This window comes from Peromyscus californicus, unplaced genomic scaffold, assembly GCF_007827085.1.
Source record: "Peromyscus californicus insignis strain IS unplaced genomic scaffold, ASM782708v3 Scaffold_11__1_contigs__length_118956290, whole genome shotgun sequence".
Lineage (NCBI taxonomy): Eukaryota > Metazoa > Chordata > Mammalia > Rodentia > Cricetidae > Peromyscus > Peromyscus californicus.
In genome coordinates, this window is record NW_026294402.1 from 95,201,955 (window position 1) to 95,223,758 (window position 21,804).

Genomic DNA, 21,804 nt, shown 5'->3' on the forward strand with positions numbered 1-21,804 from the left:
TGGCTGCCATAATGGGGACTGTACTATGGACACATGTATGCTGTGCTAAGCAAGTGTTCTGTCACTGATCTATATTGCCCCAGCCCTAAATTATGTTGACTTTTTTTAAATAAACATTTTTCAAAATTAACAAAAAATGCATGTCAGTACATTAATAAATTTTATAACCATATTTGGGGTAAAATTAAGCTATCAAGTAACACAAAAGAATTAGAATAGTTAAAAAAATAACTTGCTTTCATCTTTAATCATTATATAGAACTTAATGGCTTGGTTTTAGAAAAATTTAATTAAAATGTGTTATATTTCTTTTAAAGTAAATGGTATAAAAAGAATTTGAGGTGCTGGAAAATGGCTCAGCAGTTAAGAGTATTGGCTACTTTTCCAGAGGACCTGGGTTTGGCTTCCAGCATCCACATGGTGGTGCACAACAATCTGTAATTCCTGTTTTAGGGAATCAGACACCCTCTTCTGGCCTCTGCAGGCATCACATATAGACTAAACACTCATACCCATAATTTTTTTTAACTAAATGAAAATTTTGAGATGAACAGGAAACCCAAATAAGTTTATGTAACTTTTCAAACAGTGATCAGATTAGGCTTAAGATTTAGTATGAGATAAAGATTAACTATAAAATCTATTTTTCCACAGGTACTGTCAGAATAGAGATGTTTCGAAATATGCAGAATGCAGAAATCATCAGAAAAATGACTGAAGAATTTGATGAGGTATAACATTCCAATATCTGTACAAATTGATTCCATATACTTTTAAATCTTTAGTAAATATGTTGATTGTTCAAAAAAAAATTTTTTTATAAAGCCATGAATTAAAGTTAACATCTTGCATTAAGTCTGACAATCTCCAATTCCCAACTTCATTTATTTATTACCAACATGAAATGCTAACTTTGTTAAATGCTTTAGAGGGAAAATGGTTTATTAGAGGTTGGATAAGTTTGAGCAGTGTTGTATATAAACCTATCTTAGAGGTTATTAAGACATTATTTAAGGTTGTTAGAAATTCTAGTGCAGAAAATTTTGCTTAGCTGTATTTAATTAGGCATTTCTCAAAACTTATATGGTATAGAATCTTCTCACTTTCCAGACTTTCCACATACTTGTGTGTGTGCTTCTACTTGGAGCATGCTACTTGAGTGCTCTAATTTTCATTTAGTGTATATGTTTCTATTCTTATTATTCACAAACTAATCACAATTTCTAGTTTTGATGTATTATAAGATTCAGAAACACTTTCACACTTTAATTCTTATATTGTATTTATGATAAAGTGACTCTGTGTACTCTCTTAAATCGATCACTTATTCTTCTAATGTATCCTTTTGATTTACAGAACACTTCTATTTCCTGGAAGATTTTTTTTTTTTTCAGCATTAACAGGATTGTCCTCTCTAGATTATATTTTGTGATTAGTTTTGTTTTTTTATTACTATCAGTTTCCATTTGAATAAAGCAATACAAATATGTGATATGACAAACATTCAAATATGTATAATTTAACTGATGTCCTTTCCATCAGATAGCCACATTTTCTCTTGCATTTCACGCCAGAAGTGTTTTTCATGTTCTCAATTACAGAAATACTCTGCCAACATCTTTTAGTCTGATTTAGTCATATTCCATAGGAATTGAGTTGTTCTTCATGCGTTTCTATGTCTTCAATTTCTCTTCTTTATTTTTCTTAATTTTTAATGGTTTATTTTTATTTTATGTGCAATTGTGTTTTGCTTGCATGTGTGTCTGTGTGAGGGTGTTGGACCCCCTGGAACTGGAGCTACACTTTGACCCGTCCAGCGGGCCAGGTTATTTGATGAGACCTGAGGAGGCACCTCCTGAAAGATCAATGGGGGCGAGAGAGAAAGGAGACCAGGCGCATAAAGGAAGACAAAGTCAGTCTGAGTCACGTCAAGGTCTCGTTTATTGCAAGGGGAGTCAGGCTTATATATGCTAGGAGCTAGGAGAAGTAGATAGGAGTATGGAAAGTTACTAGGAGGAAGTTAGGGTAAGGTAGGGTTCAGGAAAAGGTCTCTTTGTTCCAGGGCCTGATCAACGGACCATACAGCAAACCATTATGTTTCAGGGAGTTGATCAAAAGGTACATACTGTGGTTTTTTTGAAAAATGGTTGCTATTGAAACTGTTAACGGAAGGTTAGGTACACAGCTTTTTCCCATGAGAATCACTTAGGCTACTTGGCTCCTGACAACACTTAGTTGTGCGCTGTCATGTAGGTGCTGGGAATTGAACCCATGTCCTCTAGAAGAGCAACCAGTGGTTTTTAACCATTGAGCCATCTCTCCAGCCCCATTTTCTCTCCTTTAATTTTGTGTCCAAAACCCCTCTTAAATTCCCAGGTTTTTTTAATCCTTCAACTTATTTGATCATAAAAACTGATTTTATGACATTGTTTATAATTAATTTTTTCTTTGTTGGTATGAATATCTATATGTGTTTTATATGAAATACTATATTGTTCAGATTCCTTAGACTAGTATCTATGTTAATTAACTTATGAAGAGGAAATGTTTATTTTGGCTGATAGTTTTTGTTTTGTTTTCCTTGGAAGTCTAATAAAGACCTTTCTTTTCTTTTCTTTTTTTTTTAATTAAATGCTTTTATTTATTTTACATACCAACCACAGTTTCCCTCCCTCCTCTCCTGATCTCAGTAAATTGCCAGGGTTGGCCTTGAACTGGCCCTGTAGCCCAGGCAGGTCTTAAACTTAGGCTCCTTCTTCCTTAGGTCCTTCGGGAGCCCCAGGGTATAGGCCTGTGCTATACAGTATTTCTTCTCTTTTCTAATTATATGTGCTTCCCTGAGCTATTTTGTTTAAATTTAATTATTGAACTTTTTGTTTCTGTATCTCTTCATGTCATCAGAGATTTCATTTTTAACTAGTTTAAAGATGATTGAGTGTAAAAACTGAGAAAACATCAATAAAATGCTGCATATTATTTCTGGAAACTCAAATTACCTCCCATTTCAAATTAAAGTTTCAATTTTTTCTGTTGTATATTAAATTGTTAAGACATTTTATGCCTTATTGAAAACATGAAGTAACAAATTTACATACAGAGATACTCTCTTTCTATCCCATCTTTCTCAAAACCTTCAAAGGACTTGCTCAAGTTATCATAGGAAGTATTGTTAAGTAATTGCCTGACAATTTGCCAAACTTACTATTTTTAAATTAAGTTTTTTTAAAGTATCTGATAAATAAAAACATTCATTTCTGTTCCTTCTGTTCCTACTCCACTTAATCAGAAGACTTGAGTCCAGAGTCCTCATTTACTGTAGTAACCTCTCCTTAGTGTAATAAGTGTCCATACTACTGTACTAATTTTTTACATGAAAGTGATTTTTGAAGTAAAATAAGTTTGTTAAAAACTCTGAAATGAAGTGTGAGATGATGGCTCAATGGGTAAGAGTCCTTGCTGTGCATGCATGGGGTCCCGGGTTTGAATCCCAAGTACCCACTTAAAAGCTGAGTGAGAGAGGCAGAGACAGGAGGATTACTAGGACTTCTTGACTTCCAGGTTCAATGGGATGCAGTACGTCAAGAGAATCAGATGGATGGACATAGAGTAAAACCACCAAGGTCCTCCTCTGAGGAAAAATGAAAATGAAAACTGTTTCTACCATGATTATTATAAAACTTTATGTGATTTTACATATTAAGCAGTGATTACAACAATGTAAGAATTTAGAGAATGCCGATCTAGAATTTGGAACTCCTCTAAGGGATTTCTGGAACATGGTATCCTAAAAGATGTCAATATGCAGATATTCAAGCACTTTATGATGTACTTTGCTTACTTTTTTCTTTCTTTTTTTTTTAAAAAACTTATTTATGTTTTTTATGTACATGAGTGTTCTGTCTTTATGCACACCAGAGGCATCAGATTCCCATTACAGATGGTTGTGAGCCACCATGTGGTTGCTAGAAATTGAATTCAGGTCCTCTGGAAGAGCAGCTAGTGCTCTTAACTGCTGAGCCGTCTCCCCAGGCCACTTTGTTTGCTTTTAAGTATATGTCATTTTTATACAGTCTCTGTCTCTGTCTCTCTGTCTCTCTCCCTCTCTCCTCTCCCTCTATCCCCCCTCCTCTCTCACTCTCTCTTCCTCTCTCTCTCTCCCCTCTCTCTCTCTCTCTCTCTCTCATACACACAATAAATATGTCTATACCATTCTAAGCCCTAGTAGTGAAAAATTATAAATACTTCTCAGATACTTGCAAGTTTCTCTACTTTTCTATTTCCTTTCTTTGGGAGTGAAGACTTTAATAGTTGGACCTTTGGGATATGCTTAAAATCCAATGTATATTGCATCCAAGCACGTGATACCTGCCTGTTGTTTGAACTACTTAGAGGACTAAGTCAGGAAAATGAATTAAGCCCAGAATTTGGAGACCATCCTGTTAAGACAGCATATGAAAACTCTCGTGGTTCTCAGTTGGTTTCCTCCGAGAATAATAGATGACAAATTCATTGTAATCCTTAGGCCATGTGTAAAACCATGTATAAAACCTCCAGATCCTAGTCCTCAAAGAACAGAGCAGAGCTTCATCATTGCAAAGCGACAGCCTCAAGTCTTTGAGTTTTTTAAGGTTCGAGTACTCTCAGGTAGCGTGGCCCTATACAAGTTTGTGTATCAGATTCTTCTCTTTGTCACTTTCTGTAGTCCTGGTGTGTTTCTGTGTATTAAAGAATCAGACTTGGATATTTCCTTAACGACTTTTACTCCAGCCACTGCCTCTGTCATCACAGTTGTCTTCTTCATGTGTTAGCTACATTCAGTCCTTCCCTGTTCTACTTTCCTTTCCAACCTTGCTTTAGACAATCTTTACTCACCTTGTCCTTACTGTGTATCTTAGTAAGATATATCATGCATAACATTTTACACTGTGTTTCATGTGTTACACATAATAGGTAGTAAAATCAGCTTGTATAATCATCAGTGTTGCGGAGATTGATTCTTTTTTAAGGTAGTAACCACTTAATATTTTTGTGTAAACACATTTTTTGTTGTAATTACCAACTAGTGATTTTACTAACATTTCTAACTTGCCACATAGTGGTTTTAGCACATGTTGATAATTTAAAGCTTAAACTTTGGATTTAGTGATTTGTTTTAGGAGTGTGTACGTATCTGCACATGGATGCTATTCACTTGTGTACAGGCCAGAGGATAATGTTGGGTTTAGTTACTCAAACATTATCCATTTGTTTGGAAATAGCGTCTCTTACTGGCTTGAGAATTTCCTAATAAGTTAGATTGGCTACCTTATAATCCTCAGGGATTTGCCTATTTCACTTCCAAGATCTGGGATTACAAGAGTATGCCACCATCACCAGCTTTAATTTGAGTTTGGGGGATGAACTCAAGTCTTCATGCTTGATAGGCAGGTGCTTTACCAACTAAGCTGTTCTCCCACTTATAGATATAATTTGAATTTAAATCAATATGGTTTGGATTGTTAATTATCATTGTGATCTAAAGTCTAAAAATTGGATTTTCTGTATAAATTGTTTTGAGTTGGATTGTGACCATTTCCTTATATGTTGCAGATGAATGAGGCATTCGTAAACCTAAAATTTGGCTCTTGCTGGACATGGAGATAAAGTCTTTAGTCTCAGTTCTTGGGAAGTGGTGACAGGCTGATCTTCATAAATTCACGGCCATCTTGGTCTATGTAGAGAGTTCCTAGCCAGACAGGGCTATATAGGAAGGCCCTGTCTCAAAGAACAAAACAAAAACCACAGGGCAAACAATCACTTTTTTGTTTCCTGTCATAGATAAACCCATCTAGTCAATCATACTGAAATCAAAATTGTTTTGGTTTTTGTTGCTTGATGGTAGCTTATAATAGTAATTTTATTACTTTAACATTTGGGTGCTTTTTATGTCCTCTTTGTTTTGTGTATCTTAGAGTCACTATGTTTTCCTTCTATTTTCTTTTGTTTATAGTAGAGTGAGAAGTCTCTTGCCTTGATTCTTTTTATCTTGTGTCTTTACTCCATATTGCAATCGTATGTCTTTTTATTGTTGAGCTATAACTCATTGGTAAATAGATTGTCTAGCATACATAAGACCTATGTTTTAGTCCCTAGGACTGTTCCCCCCATAAAAGGGTCTTTTTAAAGCACACATCTATCTGTTCAGAATATTTATTTGCTTGAACTAGGTCGGTTCCTGAATATAGTCTCCATAATAAAGTTGGACTACCTTGAACTTCTTTGTGACTTACTGAGTTGGTTGGTTGGTTGGTTTGCCTTCTTTCTTGCTGGTTATTTTTATACATTCTGTTTCAGCTTATGCCACTTAAAATAGTGTCACCATCCTATTTTTAATGCCTTTGTTTATAGGTTTCTAGGTTAACTTTATTGTTATCTGGAGTATATTCCCTATTTTTCTTCCCTAGTTCTGTCTTCAGAGAATTGATAATTCCTTTTAAGTATTGCTTTCCCTTATAATACTCCTGTTATTTACTAACTCATTTATGTGTCCATATCCTTGTCTCTTTGAGTAAAGCAGAAGATCTTTGAAAGAGAAAATGTTGCTTTGCTCATTTTTGTGTTCTTAGAGTCTGTAGAGTGCTAAAAACATGTTTGCGAGTCAGTGATTATTCTTACGTGTAGGACAGGGAGGTGCTCATGTGGGTAGTTTATAACCTGAAAAAAGTGTTTGTAGATAACTGTTTGAAGTAGTAATGGTATAGCCATCCTTCTTCTTTGTTTAGTGCTATGGAAATATTCCAGAATCGTCAGTGGATACCTGAACTGGTTACTGTATCAAACCTTTTTACATACAGGAGTGCTTCAACTTGTTTATGAGTTATGTCCATAATCACAGAAGTTGAAAATATCATAATGTTGAGAATTTGTCTAATACACCTAGGTGTCTGGACATTGTAGGTTTTATTGTTGTTACTTTGTTTTTTGTTGTGGTGAATAATTTTTTGGTTTTTTGTTTGTATTTATTTATTTATTTCATAGCCCAGGCTAGCTTTAGAATTCCTTAGATAGCTGACCTCAGTATTGCAATTCTGTCTCAGAATCCTGGGTTCTGGGATTACAGGTATGCATACATGACACCTGGCCCCCGTTTCTTTACATTTGCGATTGAGTGGCTATCCAGGAGTTGTGCTTTACTTCTGTTGTACAACATTATGAAGTATCAAAGCACATTTTGTTAGCCAGATTTAAAACTCAAGGCATAAGGGGTTGAGGAGATAGTTGTGTAGCTTCATGTTTTGGGGTGCAAGGCATGGTTGAATAGAAGTGTACATGTGCCCTAGCACACTTGGGGAAGTCAGAGACATCTTTGGGTTGAGTTCTGTCCTTCACTCAGGTCATCAGGCTTGCAAGACAAGTATGTTTACCCATTGCGCCATTTCATAGGGCCTTAAATCCCCCACATTTTGTTACTGACCCATAAAAGTTGACAGTACCCTTCCTTTTTTTTTCCCCCCCGTCCCTTTTCTTTTCTTATTTTCATCATTAAGATTCATTCCTAAAACTTAGAAAATCAACCTGTCAGTTTTCTCATTTGACACTTACTACTGGAGAACCACTCTGTGGGAAGTATACTCAGTAAGCAACTCTAGTGTCCCTTGAGTCCTGGGAAACAATTTTCATGAAGCTGATGCTTAGGCTTCACAATCCCAGAGGGCAAGCCTCGAAGTTCTAGGATTTAAAACAAGCTCTTTACTTTTCTGAAGATCTTGATTCCCTGTTCTAAAAGCTATGAACCTGCGTTAGTATATGGATATTGAATCATTTATGTGCAAAGTACATACCACATAGATATTGTACTATATTATATCATACACTAATTTTTCCTTCTATATTTTTCTGAACTTACTTAATGATGATTTGTTCTTTTTGTTTGTTTGTTTTTTGTTGTTTTTGTTTTTTCTGGAGCTGAGGACCGAACCCAGGGCCTTGCGCTTGCTACGCAAGCGCTCTACCACTGAGCTAAATCCCCAACCCCAATTTGTTCCTTTACTACTTCTCATTTTATTAGTTATGTATTACTTTGCCTGCATATATTTACCAGATGGTCTACAAAATCTGTACTTTATCTGTTACTTAATATGATTTTCTTTCACAAATTCATGTCTTATTCAAGACACTATAATACTTCCTCAAAGGTCTTAAATATAGTTGAGGATGGATCTTTGGGCCACTTTCTTATGGCTTCTATTTTGTTATATTCACATTGTGTTTATTGTTGTTGTTTTTAAAGATACTTCTTCAATAAAGAGGCTCATCTTCCAGTACGTCATTGGCCTTGAATAACCTTATACTTTCTAAAATCATAACATGAAAAAGTGATGTATATTCAAAGATACTAAAAACCTCAATTTGTAATTCATTTGAGAGCTAAGAATTTATTTATTATTAAACAGGTTACTTCTCTTTATTAATATATATTTTTATTGAAAGTAAAATTTTTTCATACAGTATATTCTGGTCATGGTTTCTTCTCCAATTCCTCCCAGATACTCTCTGCCTTCCCACCCACCCAATTCCACACTCTTTCTTCCTCTCTGTAGAAAACAGGCAAACAGGGCTGGGTGGTGGTGGCAGCGGCGGCACACCTTTAATCCCAGCACTCAGGAGGCAGAGGCAGGCAGATCTCTATGAGTTCAAGGCCAGCCTGGTCTACAAAGTGATTTCCAGGACAGCCAAGGCTACACCCTGTCTTAAGAATCCCTGACTCGGGGAGAAAAAAAAAAAAAAGAAAGAAAGAAAGATGGGAAAAGAAAACAAGCAAACAAACAAACAAACCACAATTTAAAAAACACATGAAACATGCACAGACAGACAAAATCACAAACTAAACCCATAACATTACAAAATTAGAAATCATAATATACAAGTAGAAAACTAGTAAGACCAAACCCAAACAACAACAAAATGTAAAGCCCAAAGAAAGCAGTATGAGACAGAAAGTCTACAAAAATAACTTTGAGTTGGTTTTTGTGTTGGCCATCTGGGCATGGGACCTACTCTTGAGTGTGAATTATATACCCAGTGAGACTTCAATTGAGAAAACTAACTTTTCCTTTACAAACAGTTGTCATTTGAGCTGGTTATAGATGGCAACCCATTTCTACTTCTCTCTTAGCAATGGTACCATATCTAGCTGGAACCTACATAGGCCCTGTGTGTTCTGCCACAGTCTTTGTGAGGTCCTATGTGTTTCAGTTCTGTTGTGTCTGGAAGATGCTGTTTCCATCCCCTCTCACTCTTACAATCTTTCTGCTTCTTCTTCCTTGAGCCCTGAGGGGAGAGCTTTGATGAACATCCCATTTAGGAGTAAGTGTTCCAGATTAAAGAGTTAAGAAATTTTTGAAATAGATTCAGACTCTTTTTTTGCAAATAAATAAATAAATAGATAAATAGATAAATAAATAAAAAAAATTAAAAATGACAGAAATATTTGCAAGTGGTACAAAAACTAAAAGGTTCTAAAGGTATAGGTTTTTCAGTCTATTTGGAAAGTGAGGTTTGTGTTCTTTTGTTACTATCATTACTTTTAATGTGCCATAGAGTTCAGATTTCCCTAATGGTAGACCTTTTTGTTTTTGTGCTTTGAATATCATGAGGTTTTTCTTTTTTATTCATTTATTTTATTTTAAATTTATTAGAATGGCTTATAGGCTGTGGTCCACCTAGTCCAATAATGGTTGTCTACCCAGGGAAGGTCCAGAAATCCAGTAGTTGTTCAGTCCATGTCTCAGCTGGTCTTCAGGACACACCAGAATTCTGAAGTAGTAGACTCTAATGTAGGTGAAGGAATGGACTTGCCAGTGAGAGCAAGAGCAAACACACTCTTTTATGTTTTTTATACAGGATGCTAGCAGAAGGTATAGTCCAGATTAAAGGTGGATCTTACCACCTCAAAAGAGCTGGGTTAAAAGTGGGTCTTCCCACTTCAAATGATTTAATTAAAAACTCCCTCACGGGTATACCCCTCTGCTTAGGTTTTAGTTAGTTCCAGATGTAGTCAAGTTGACGACCAAGAATAGCAGCCACCGTGATCTTTCTTGCCTCTCTTCTGTGGTGTTCTCTGAGTTATTGATGTAGAAGCTGTGTTGCAGTTGTATCCATTGATGTTGGAGTCCCCATGATCTTTTGATGTGTTACAGTTCCTGTAATGGCTTCCTTTTGCTGTATTGAGAAGCTTCTTTGGTGAGGGGCAGTTTATTGGTGGGTTTTTCCTATTAAGGATACACCTCAAGCGACTTCTGCACTGCCACAGAAGAAATCACTTCCTTAGCTTTTCTCCTACAAGTTGCACTACAGTGTTGCTTGCTGCCTGGTACCAATAGTAACATTTATTCATGGTCCTGCCTGGGTCTTAATGGTACCCTGTGTGTTTAGAGCCATTTAAGTACCCTTTCAGCTTCTTGTTCCTCCTGTTTCTGTAGCAAGCAGTCTCTTGCTTTTGTCTTCTGGACAAAAGGGGAGTTTCCTGTCTATCTTCAAGCTAACAGCCCTTTGGTTGATATCAAATGATGCAGATGCCGAGCCCAAGGCAGTATTTTTTTTTTTCTCCTTCTCTTCTGGTCTAGAGGCTCTTTTCCCTCTTCTCTCAGTTATAATGAATCTTGGCTTCTGCCCTGGTTTTGATGCATTTGCTGCTCCCTATCCCAGTGCCCATCAGATTAAGGCTTTTGATTTATGCAAGAAAAAGATCAAAACAAGCAAGCTGGGCTCCTTGCTTTCCAGTTGAAGATTACCACTTACTGACCTGTTTCACCACAAGTAAAAGTCCTCTTGTTCCCCTGCCTTATTCCTAGATTTTGTTGTTGGGAACAATTTTGATTGAGCAGGAACTTTACTTTCCCACACTGACAAGCTAGAACACACTTGGCCTTTGACTTGGCTTTACCTTTTAGTTGATTTCTTCTTATCTACCTTGGTTGTCACTACATCTCTGCCTTTTCAGTTTAGTTTCAACTCTTCTCTCCCCTCCCCTTCTCCCTCTCAGTTTTTGAGAAAGGGTTTTTTGTTGTTGTTGTTGTCATTTTGCTTTGTTTGTATTTCAGACTGCCCTCAAACTCCCAAATCCTCTTGGCTAAAATCCAGTATTAGGATTACAGGCTTATACCACCATATCTGTCCCTCCTTTTATGTATTTTCTTCAATGTTTTAAGCTGGAGAAAGAAGGCCTTTAGTGTTAGGCTCAACTATTGATTTTGTGATTTAAACAAAGTCACACAATTTACCAAGAGCCCATCCTGTATTTTTCTTTTCAAGAAGTTAATAAATCTGCTTTATGAAATAGAATTATTATCCAGTTTATTGTAAAATTTGAAGAAAAGAGCTTGGCATGTGAAAGGTCAATTTTAGGCTTCTTTGTGAAGTGCTATGCTTTTAAAAAATACTTATTCTTAATTTTGATTTAGAAATACTGAGAAATGCCATGCTGACTTGATGAGATGTTTCAGTGGGTAAAAAGGGCTACCAAGCCTGCTGGTGTGAGTTTAGTATATAGAAGCCACATGACGGAAGGAGATAGCCAACACTAGCAGACTGTCTTTTTTTTTTTTTTTTTGGTTTTTCGAGACAGGGTTTCTCTGTGTAGCTTTGCGCCTGTCCTGGTACTCACTCTGTAGCCCAGGCTGGCCTCGAACTCACAGAGATCTGCCTGCCTCTGCCTCCCGAGTGCTGGGACTAAAGGCGTGGCACACTCTCTTTTGACTTCCATATTTGCATTGTGGCATGCATGTGTTGGGTATGTCTGTCTATCTGCCACTCTCTCTCTCAGTAAATGAATAAAAAAAAATGTGAAAAGTGATGTTGACAGATATATCTTAATTCCTTTATATTCAAGAGTAAATATTCATTTTAAACTATTATTTTTCAGTTCCTGTTTCAAATTATCTTTATAAAAATGTAAACACATAAATTGGAACTGTTATTTTTATTAAGAATCTTAGAATAATGAAGTAAACACTGATTTTAACATGATCGTTTTGAGCACGTTAAGATTTGTGCATGTTTAAAGCAAAAACATTAACAATTAATGTACCCATGAAAGACATATTTCAGTCTACATGTATTTAGAAATAAAATATTCTTTTGTATGTTGGAATAAAAGTCTGATCTGTTATCTTGTGATACTTAATAAGTTCTTTTTACACCTTCTAGGACAGTGGTGACTACCCCCTTACCATGCCTGGCCCTCAATGGAAAAAATTCCGTTCCAATTTTTGTGAATTTATTGGAGTCCTGATTCGGCAGTGTCAGTATAGCATAATTTATGATGAATATATGATGGACACCGTAATCTCCCTTTTGACTGGTTTATCAGATTCCCAGGTCAGAGCTTTTAGGCATACAAGTACCCTCGCTGGTAAGTAACCAATGTCTTCTTTGCTTTTCATTGAGTTTGCCAAATTTTGTTTTATTGTAACCAAACTTTTCTTTGATCTAAGGTTAATTTAGTTTTTGCTTGGAATTTATCTACATAGTTAATTTTCGTATTTGGTATTTGACAGCCTTAAGAATAAAAATTGAAAATAACTGTCCAATATTTATAAATGTCTGTTGATTTTCTTTTATCTGTGTTTTTCAGCCTTTTGTTTTTAATATACTGAATTACAAAGGCTGTTTTCATGCCAATATACAAATGTGCTTTGAACATATTCCCCCATTATACCCAAGCCAAAGAAATTTTAAGAGACCATTGTGCCATGTGCTTTGGTAAAACACAAGTAATAATAGTTGTTAGGGTTGTTTTTGTTTGTTTGTTTGCTTGTTTTTAGACAAGGTCTCACTATGTAACTATGGCTTACCTGGAGCTTCGTATGTAGACCAGGCTGGCCTCCTATTCATAGTGATCTGCCTGCCTCAGCTTCCCGATTGCTGGGATTAAAGACCTGGGACCCTTCCCTATCAATCAATTAGAGCCTGATCTTAATTGAGGCTCTCTCTTCTGAGGTAACTTTAGCTTGTATCAAGTTGACATAAAACTATACTGTATGGTCTCTCACTCTGCGTAATGTCTGGCTGTGGGTCTCTTTATTTGTTCCTGTCTGCTGCAAAAGGAAGCTTCTCTAATGATGGCTAAGCAAGGCACTGATCTACCAATATAGCAGAATGTCATTAGGAGTCATTTATTGTTAATGTAATCTTTTTAGAACAGTATTGGTTTTACCCTAGCTCCCTGATCTACCTAGTCTCATGTTCTTGATTTCCCAAGAAGTGTGGAGTATGGGTTCCAGCTTGTGGAATGGGCTTTAAATGAAAGCAGATATTTGTAGTTGGATTTTTTGGGAGCTGCCAGCTCACAAATGGCACAGAGACTTACTATTAACTATGAAAGCTTGGCCATTAGCTTAGACTTGTCCCACTAGCTCTTATAACATAAATTAACCTGCTTTTATTAATCTACCTTTTACCTTGTGGCCTTTTGCTTTTCTTTCATTCTGTATGTCTGACTCCCCCATGTCTCATTGGCATCTCCATACCTTAATTTTTCTCCTCGTCCTTTCTCTCCCTGTCCAGAAGTCCCACCTATATCTCCTACCTAGCTATTGTCTGTTCAGCCTTTTATTACACCAATCACAGCAATATACCTTCACATAGTGTACAAAAAATCCCACAACAGATATTGGTTGGTTACTCCCACAAGCTTTGTGCCACCATTGCACTAGCATATGTTGCAGGCAGGACACCATGGTAAATCAAAGGGTTTGTGGTTGGCTTGGAGTTTATGTTTCTTATGTGCATTCAGAGTATCATCCTGTACCAAAGACATTGTCACATAGGGATGAAGGCTTTAGGTAGGCACTGGCTCGACGACTCCTCATTCGTTGAGTTGTGTAGGTGTTGTCTTCAACGACAGGGCCTCCCCATCAATTTGTTGAGAGCAACCTATAGTCTTGGCAACAGCCTCAGTTGTTTGGGGGTTCCTAAGGGAACCCTTTGGCCAACATTTCAATTAGTTGTAACCCAGTCCTTGTACTAGAAGCTTTATTTGGTGACAAGAGATGTCCAGTTTGGGCTCTGTCTTCCTCGTTACTTGATGATTTCATTTAGATCGCCTTCATATATGTCTGTATTTTAGAAATTGTTTATAGCACTAGGAGTCCATACCACCCCTCAAATGGCCCTTAATTTTAACTGTCTCTGCATGTATTCTCTCCCTTGTCCCCCTCTTCCCTCCCTCTCTCCACTTGATCCTCCCCATCAATGCATAATTGTTATTCTATTTCCCTTTCCTAGGGGAACCTATCTGACATGTTCCCCTCCCCGCATCCATTATACCTCACCTTGGTTTATAGCTTGGTTATCATTAACTTAACAGCCAGTATCCACATATAAGCAAATACACACTGTAGTTGTTACTTTGAGTCTGGGTTACTTCACTCAGGATGATTTTTTTCCATTTACCTGTGAATTTCATATTTTATATTTTTAACTTCTAATATTCCATTGTATAAATATATCACATCTTCCTTATCCATTCATCTGTTGAGAAACATCTAGGTTGTTTCCAGTTTCTGTCTGGTATGGATAGAGCAACAATGAACATTGTTGAGCATCCTTTGGTTATGTGCCTATAGATCAATTCCCATCTTTTTGAGGAATTGCACACTGATTTCCATAGTAGCTGTACAAGTTTGTAGTCCCACAATGGATGGGTATTTCTCTTACTCCACGTCCTCACCAACATGAGCCAGAACTTGTTTTATTGATTTTAGCCATTCTGATAAGTGTGAGATGAAATCTCAAAATAGTTTTGATTTTCATTTCCTTGATGACTAGGGATGTTGAACCTTTCTTCAAGTGTTTCTCAGCCATTTGCATTTCCTCTATTGAGAATTCTCTATTTAGATCTATACCCCATTTTTTAATTGGGTTCTTTTCTTGGTATATAGTTTTTGAGTTCTTTATATATTTTGGATATTAGACCTCTAACAAATGTTGATAAAAAATAAAAAAAAGTTGGTAAAAAATATTTTCCCATTTTGTAGCCTGCTATTTTGTACAAATGACAGTGCCCTTTGCCTTACAAGAAGTTTTCAGTTTCACGAGGTCCCATTTATTATTTGTTGATCTTCGTGCCTATACGAACAGTGTTTTGTTCAGAAAGTCTTTTCCTGTTTCAGTGGGTTCGAGGCTGTTCCCCACTTTCTCTTCTATCACGTTCAGTATATCTGGTTTTAGGTTGAGGTCTTTGATCTACTTGGAATTGAGTTTTACAAGGTGATAAGTATGTGGGTCTACTTGGGATTGTTCTACATACAGCCATTCTGTTTAACCAACAACATTTGTTAAAAGATGCTAGTTTCCCATTGTGTATTTCTGGCTTCATCAAAAATCAGGTGTCCGTAAGTGTGTACATTTATGTCTGGGTCTTTAATTTGATTCCATTGACCAAAATGTCTGGTTTTGTGCTAATACTATACTGTTTTTATTACGATAGCTCTGTAGTATAACTTGAAATTAGGAATGGTGATACCTTCAGCAGTTTTGTTGTTTTTTTTTTGTTTTTAATTTTTCAGGATTGCTTTAGCTCTTCTGGTTTTTGTTTGTGTGTGTTTTCATAGAAATTTTTACAATTTCAAATTCTGTTGAGAATTGTCTTGAAATTTTGATGGGGATTGTATTTAACCTGTGGATTACTTTGGTAGGGTGCTAATTTTACTATATTAATCCTACAGATCCATGAGCATGGGAGATCTTCCCATCTTCTGATACCTTCTTCAATTTCTTTCTTCAAAGTATTTCACTTGCTTAGAGTTACTCCAAGATACTTTATATTATTTGAGGCTCTTTCTCAGTCCATTTGTCATTTGTATATAAGAAGGCTACTGGATTTTGTGAGTTAATTTTCTATCTAGCTACTTTGATGAAAGTGTTCATCAGCTATTTGAGTTTCTCTCAATATAAGTTGATGTTGGCTATGGGCTTGCTGTATATTGCCCTATGTCCCTTGTACCCTTAATCTGTCCAGGGATTTTTTTTTTTTTTTTTTTTTTTTTGGTTTTTCGAGACAGGGTTTCCCTGTGTAGCTTTGCGCCTTTCCTGGAACTCGCTTTGTAGACCAGGCTGGCCTCGAACTCACAGAGATCCGCCTGGCTCTGCCTCCCGAGTGCTGTCCAGGGATTTTTATCATGAAAGTGTGTTGGAGTTTGTCAAAGGTCTTTTCTGAATCTAATGAGATGATTGTGTGTATTTTCTTTCTCTTTGTTTATATGGTAGATTATATTTATTGATTTTCATATATTGATCCATCCTTGCATCTCTGGGATGAAGCCTACTTGATCATGGTAGATGATCTTTTTGATGTGTTCTTGGGTTTGGTTTGCAAATATTTTATTGATAATTTTTGCGTCTATGGGATCATAAGGGGAAATGGTTTATAATTCTCTTTCATTGTTGGATACTTATATGGTTTAGGTATCAGGGCACCTGTAGCCTCAAAAAAACAAATTGAGCAATGTTCCTTATATTTCAATTTTGTAGAATAATTTGAGGATATTAGCTTTCACTCTTTTTTGAAAATTTGATAGAATTACGCTCTAAAACCATCTGGCTCTGGGCCTTTTTGGTTGAAAGACTTCTCATGACTGCTTCTTTTTCACTAGGTGTTCTAGGTCTGTTTAAATTTCTTAACAGATTTCCATTTAACTTTTGTAAGTGGTATTTATTAAGAAAATTATCCATTTCTTTTAAATTTTCCAAATGGGTAGAATATATGTTTTTGAAGTACATCCGTAAGAGTCTATGAATTCCTCATTCTCCATTGGTATATCCCCCCTTTCATCTCTAATTTTGTTAATTTGGATATTCTCTCTCCACCTCTTAGTTAATTTGGTTGAGGGTTTGTCAATCTTAGTGATTTTCTCAAGGAACCAAACTCTTTGTTTCACTGACTCATTGTTTTGTTTGTGTCTAGCATATTGATTTGTGCCCTGAGTTTGATTATTTCTTACCATCTATTCCTTTTGGGTGAGTTTCTTATTTTAGTTCTAGAGCTTTCAGGTATACTGTTTAGTTACTAATATGAGATCTCTCCAATTTTATATGTAGGTACTTAACTATAATCTGTCTCTTAGGGCCACCTTCATTGTGTCCTATTAGTTTTGGTATGGTGTGTATTCATTTTTATTCAATTCTAAAAAGTCTTTAATTTCTTTCTGATCCATTTTTTGTTCCATTGTGAGTAGTTCTGTTTCCATGACTTTGCAAACTTTCTATTGTTTCTGTTGTTGATATCCAGTTTCAATCCATGGTGGACAGACAGGACGCAAGGTGTTATTTCAGTTTTCTTATATCTGTTGAGACTTGCTTTGTGTCCTTGTATATGGTCAATTTTCAAGAAAATTCCATGAGGTGCAGAGAAGGTGGTACATTCTTTTGTGTTCGGGTGAAATGTTCTGTAAATATCTGTTACGTCCATTTGGTTTATAACATTAGTTAGCTCCAACATTTCTCTGTTCAGTTTTTGTGTGGATGACCTGTCTATTTGTGAGAATGGGTTAGGATCAATATGTGATTTAAGCTGTAGTAGTGTTTCCTTGGTGAACTTGGGAACCCCTGTGTTTGGTTCATATATATTTAAATTTTTCAGTGTAGGATTGCTTTAATTTGGTTTTATCACAGAGTGTCTTATTTTCTCCATGTATTGTGATTGAAAGTTTTGCTGGGTGTATTATTCTGCACTGGCTGGCATCTGTGGTCTGTTAGATTCTGTGAATATCTGCCTATTCCTTTCTGGCTTTTAGAGTCTCCATTGAGAAGTCAAGTATTTTTCTAATAGGTTTGTCTTTATATGTTGTATTTTTCCTTTGTAGCTTTTAGTATTCTTTCTTTGTTCTGTACATTTACTGTTTTGATCATTATGTACCAAGGAGACTTTTTTTCTCGTCTATATATTTGATGTTCTGTATAGTTCTTATACCTTGATAGGCATCTCCTTCTTTAGGTTAGAGATATTTTCTTCATAATTTTGTTGAAAATATTTTCTGTGCCTTTGACCTGGGTTTCTTCTCCTTCCTCTATTCATCTGATTCTTGGATTTGGTCTTTTCATAATGTCCTAAATTTCCTGAATGTTTTATGCCTTGATTTTTTTTTTTAAGATTTAACATTTTATGTGTTCAAGAAAAGGTTCATTTCCTCTACCATGTCTTCAATGCCTGTGAATTCTCTCTTACATCTCTTGTATTCTGTTGATGGAGTTTGTCTTCAACATTTCTGTTCAAGTTCCAAATTTTTTGTTTCCTAATTTATCTCAGTTTGACTTTTTTTGTTGATTTTGTTTCCACTTTTAGGTCTTGAACTGTTTTATTCATTTCCTTGCACTGTTTATGTTTTCAAAGATTTCTTTAAGGGATTTTTTTTTTTTCATTTTCTCCTTAAGGACCTGTATTATGTTCATAAAGGCTATTTTAAAGTCTTTGTCTTATGCTTCAATTATATTGGAGTACTCAGGGCCTTCTGTGGTCGGATTGCTGGGCTCTAGTGTAGACATATTGTCCTGGCTGTTACTGTGGTTTTCTTTGGTATTAAGGCATCTGGGTTTGGGAAGATTATAATTATAGGTGCTGATATACAGTCTTGTCTTAGTTAGGTGGGTGTTTACTGTTTTCTTGGTTTCTGTTTCCCTCTCTGGTTCTTCCGGAGAGTATGGTAGCTGTGTGCTGCCTCAGGAAATTCCTGGGATTCTGATAGGTGTGGTTACTAATGGTTCCAGGTAAAAATTTGTTTATGTGTATTGGAAGCTAACACTTAGGAATGGGGATGGGCTAACAGAGGTGGACTATGGGGAGCCCCACATGAGGGAAGCTAGCAGGGTGTTCCACCAAGATCCGCTTAGTTTCCTTGGAATGGGGCCAGGATGAGGAAAGACTACAACAGGTAGTCTGCTATAAAGTTGGGGATGAGATTGCATAGAATTTGGAGAAGGAGAGAGAGGGCTGAAGATCTACAGTTAGCCTTTTGTTTCCCTGGCTGGAGTAGCCTGTAGGTTCCCAGGGGATACCTGCTGGAAGTAGGGGACCTGGGATAAAGCAGAGTGAGGGCAAGGAATTTTGAAGGGTAAGGTCTGTGTGATCCACTGGAAATGGGGGTGGGGATAAGGGAAGCTGTATTAGGTGGTTTGCTGCAGAGCTGTGAATAAGACTTGGGGATTGGATTTGGAGGAGAGGAACTAGATGAAGATCTGCAGTTAGCCTGCTTGCTTCCTTGGCCAGAATTGCCTTTTATTAGTTATATTTGAATAATGGAAAGATATTAGGTATTGAAAATTAGAATGTATTGAACATTGTTTTTAATTCCAAGTTCTAAAGGGTAGACTCTATTCAGTGATTCCTCAATAATATATTTGTAATTACCATATTTCTACACTAAATACTCACTTCTCCAAAGCTCAGTTGTATAAAATTTCAGATAATGGCCACCTCCTTTGAACAAATGGCTTTCTCAGAACTTAATTCTAGTTGGGCAGTAATTATCCATTTTAATATATATGAGAAGCATAGAATAAAAAGTAATCATTTTTATTCAATTTACAAGATACATCTTGGGGACTAGGTAAGATGGGCAGGAGCATTTAATCTTCTACTGCCAAGACTATGTGCATGGCCAGTTACAAGCCAGTTATGGCCAGATATGATTATCAGTGTTGGAATAAAATGATCTCTGACCTTGCTTGTGTCTTAGCTAAGAAGAAAGACAATCAGGTTAGTTATTTCCAGGGTAAGCATATGAGTTCCATAGCATCTCAAGTTTCCTGAGTGATTTTTATCAGTAGCACTTTTAGTCTGTCTTCCAAATATCCAAAACTTTTCTTAGGAATTAAATTGTGTCTCTGTTGTCAGTCTTTTATGTCTTATATCTTACATTCAATGTATAGTACTATTACATTTCTATAAGGTTTTAAGTTCTAGAAAGCACTTCACAGTTCTTCGGTTCTAGAAGTCTCACAGTTATATGTATTTTTTTTCTGTTAGAAATAAACACTCTTTTTGGAAGGCTTTTTATTAAGTTGAAACAGACTTTTAGCAGTTACGTATTATATACCTCTCTCCGTTATCTTTATTTAACCATACTACCATGTTAGATACATTTTAGTAAAGGAGATTCCTATTTCAGAATAGTTTTTATTTATTTTTAACCTTAAGATATTAGTGCCTTGGTTTGTACTTTAAGTACCTATCTCAGTTGGACATTATTGAAACATAGTTTGGTTCTCACTACATTCCCTTGAACTGAAATGTAATTATTGAATGTTTCTGGATTCCTCAGAGGAAAATAACTTATTCTAGCTATGGTTACCATGCTTTTTCTAACCCTTGATTTGTTGTAAATGTTCTCTGTTCATCATCCTGCTGTGTTTATGTAGTAATATATTTGTGATTTAGGACTATATTTATTTTGTGGATTCATTCAAGATGAAAATCATTTCTCCTACAACATAACATGGCTTCCCCATTTGTAGTCTGCAAGTTTACCATAAGGTTTTATTTCCATATAATACTCATATAATTAAAAGTATTATCAACATCCTTCTCATAAAAATCCACATTGCCCCATTTCCAAACATAGTTTTGTCAGACATCAGCTGTGTCCTTATAAGGCCTGTAGCCACCTAATCATGTTGTTTTTAATGCTTGTGGGGCTTAGTATTCTTTAGGTCTCCACAACATTCTTTGCCCTTTGATATCCAATAGTCAGGTCAGACCTAGGAGAAATACCTTGAATAACAAAGTAAAAGAAAAGATTATGTACTTCCAATTTTATAGTGCTTAGAGTCAACATTCCCACTTACAAAGGGAGAAATAGGGGAATAGAAAGGAGAGATCAGACCAAAGAAAAACTGAAAGCAAATAAGGCGTACATTACATTCTAGAGCTCCATGTCCAGGTTCCAGAGTATACTCTAGCAGAATTCGTGTTCTAACGACAAAGTTGGAAGTTGTAGCTTGCCTGCTGCTTTTCTGGGCTGATTTTGAACATTGCCTGCAGCTTCTTTGGCAAGTTTGCTTTAGCTTCTGGATTCTCCAGTGAAGCTTCTACTTCATTGTAAACAAACATCTTCATGCTTCTCTCTGTCAGGACTGCTTGCAAAGACTTGGGCCTTGCAACTTTGCTACTTAACTTGCCAGGCTTTCCTTTGAAATTTCAGTGGAAGTCTTTATGATCTCATAATTGTGGTGTTTCACATGCCTATTAATCCATTTTTACCAGGACAGGGTCTGTTGCCGTTTTCTGGACTTACCTGAACCATGGGTTTATCAGCTACCCAGAACCTTGTGAACTGAGCAAAGGGAGTTGACTCCCTGGGAAACAGTTCTCTAGACCTGTCCTAGAAATACTCAGAGCTATTTCTTTTCCAAATGATTCTTCCCTGGAGTGTTTTTAAAACGGCTTTATTCCTTCTCTGAGGCCTAATGCCCTTCCTGATTACTGGGATACTCTGAGGCACTCTTATTGTCCTGGTCTTGGCACTTGGCCTCTTGTTGCCAGTGGTAACCTCACCATCTTTGGCAATGCCTTTTCTTGCAGTTCTTTTCTGGCCAAATTGCACGTTTTTCCAATATTTTCTTCAGTGCTTATTTTTGAAGTCTTATTTTCACTCTACATTTTCCTAAAATCACCCAGTAATACTTGTACTTCTGCCAGAATGCTAAGGTGCCTTGACATTTTCTCATCCCCTTTAAGCTTCACCTATCCTGCAGTCTTGGGTCAGAAACAAAATGCAGCAAAATTCTTCTATGCTCAAACCATAATGGCCTATAATTCAGTTCCCAATA

General features: G+C 36.3%; 1 protein-coding gene across 3 annotated transcripts in view; it reads left to right on the plus strand.

Moving 5' to 3' along the window:
- Positions 1 to 21,804, plus strand: part of Stag1 (stromal antigen 1) — a 325,347-nt gene that overhangs the window by 154,740 nt on the left and 148,803 nt on the right. For all 3 annotated transcript variants that reach the window (XM_052718205.1, XM_052718197.1, XM_052718212.1), the window contains 2 exons: positions 655 to 731; positions 12,187 to 12,391. In XM_052718205.1, the coding sequence (XP_052574165.1) occupies positions 655 to 731; positions 12,187 to 12,391 (282 nt within the window). The remainder of the gene's footprint in view (positions 1 to 654; positions 732 to 12,186; positions 12,392 to 21,804) is intronic.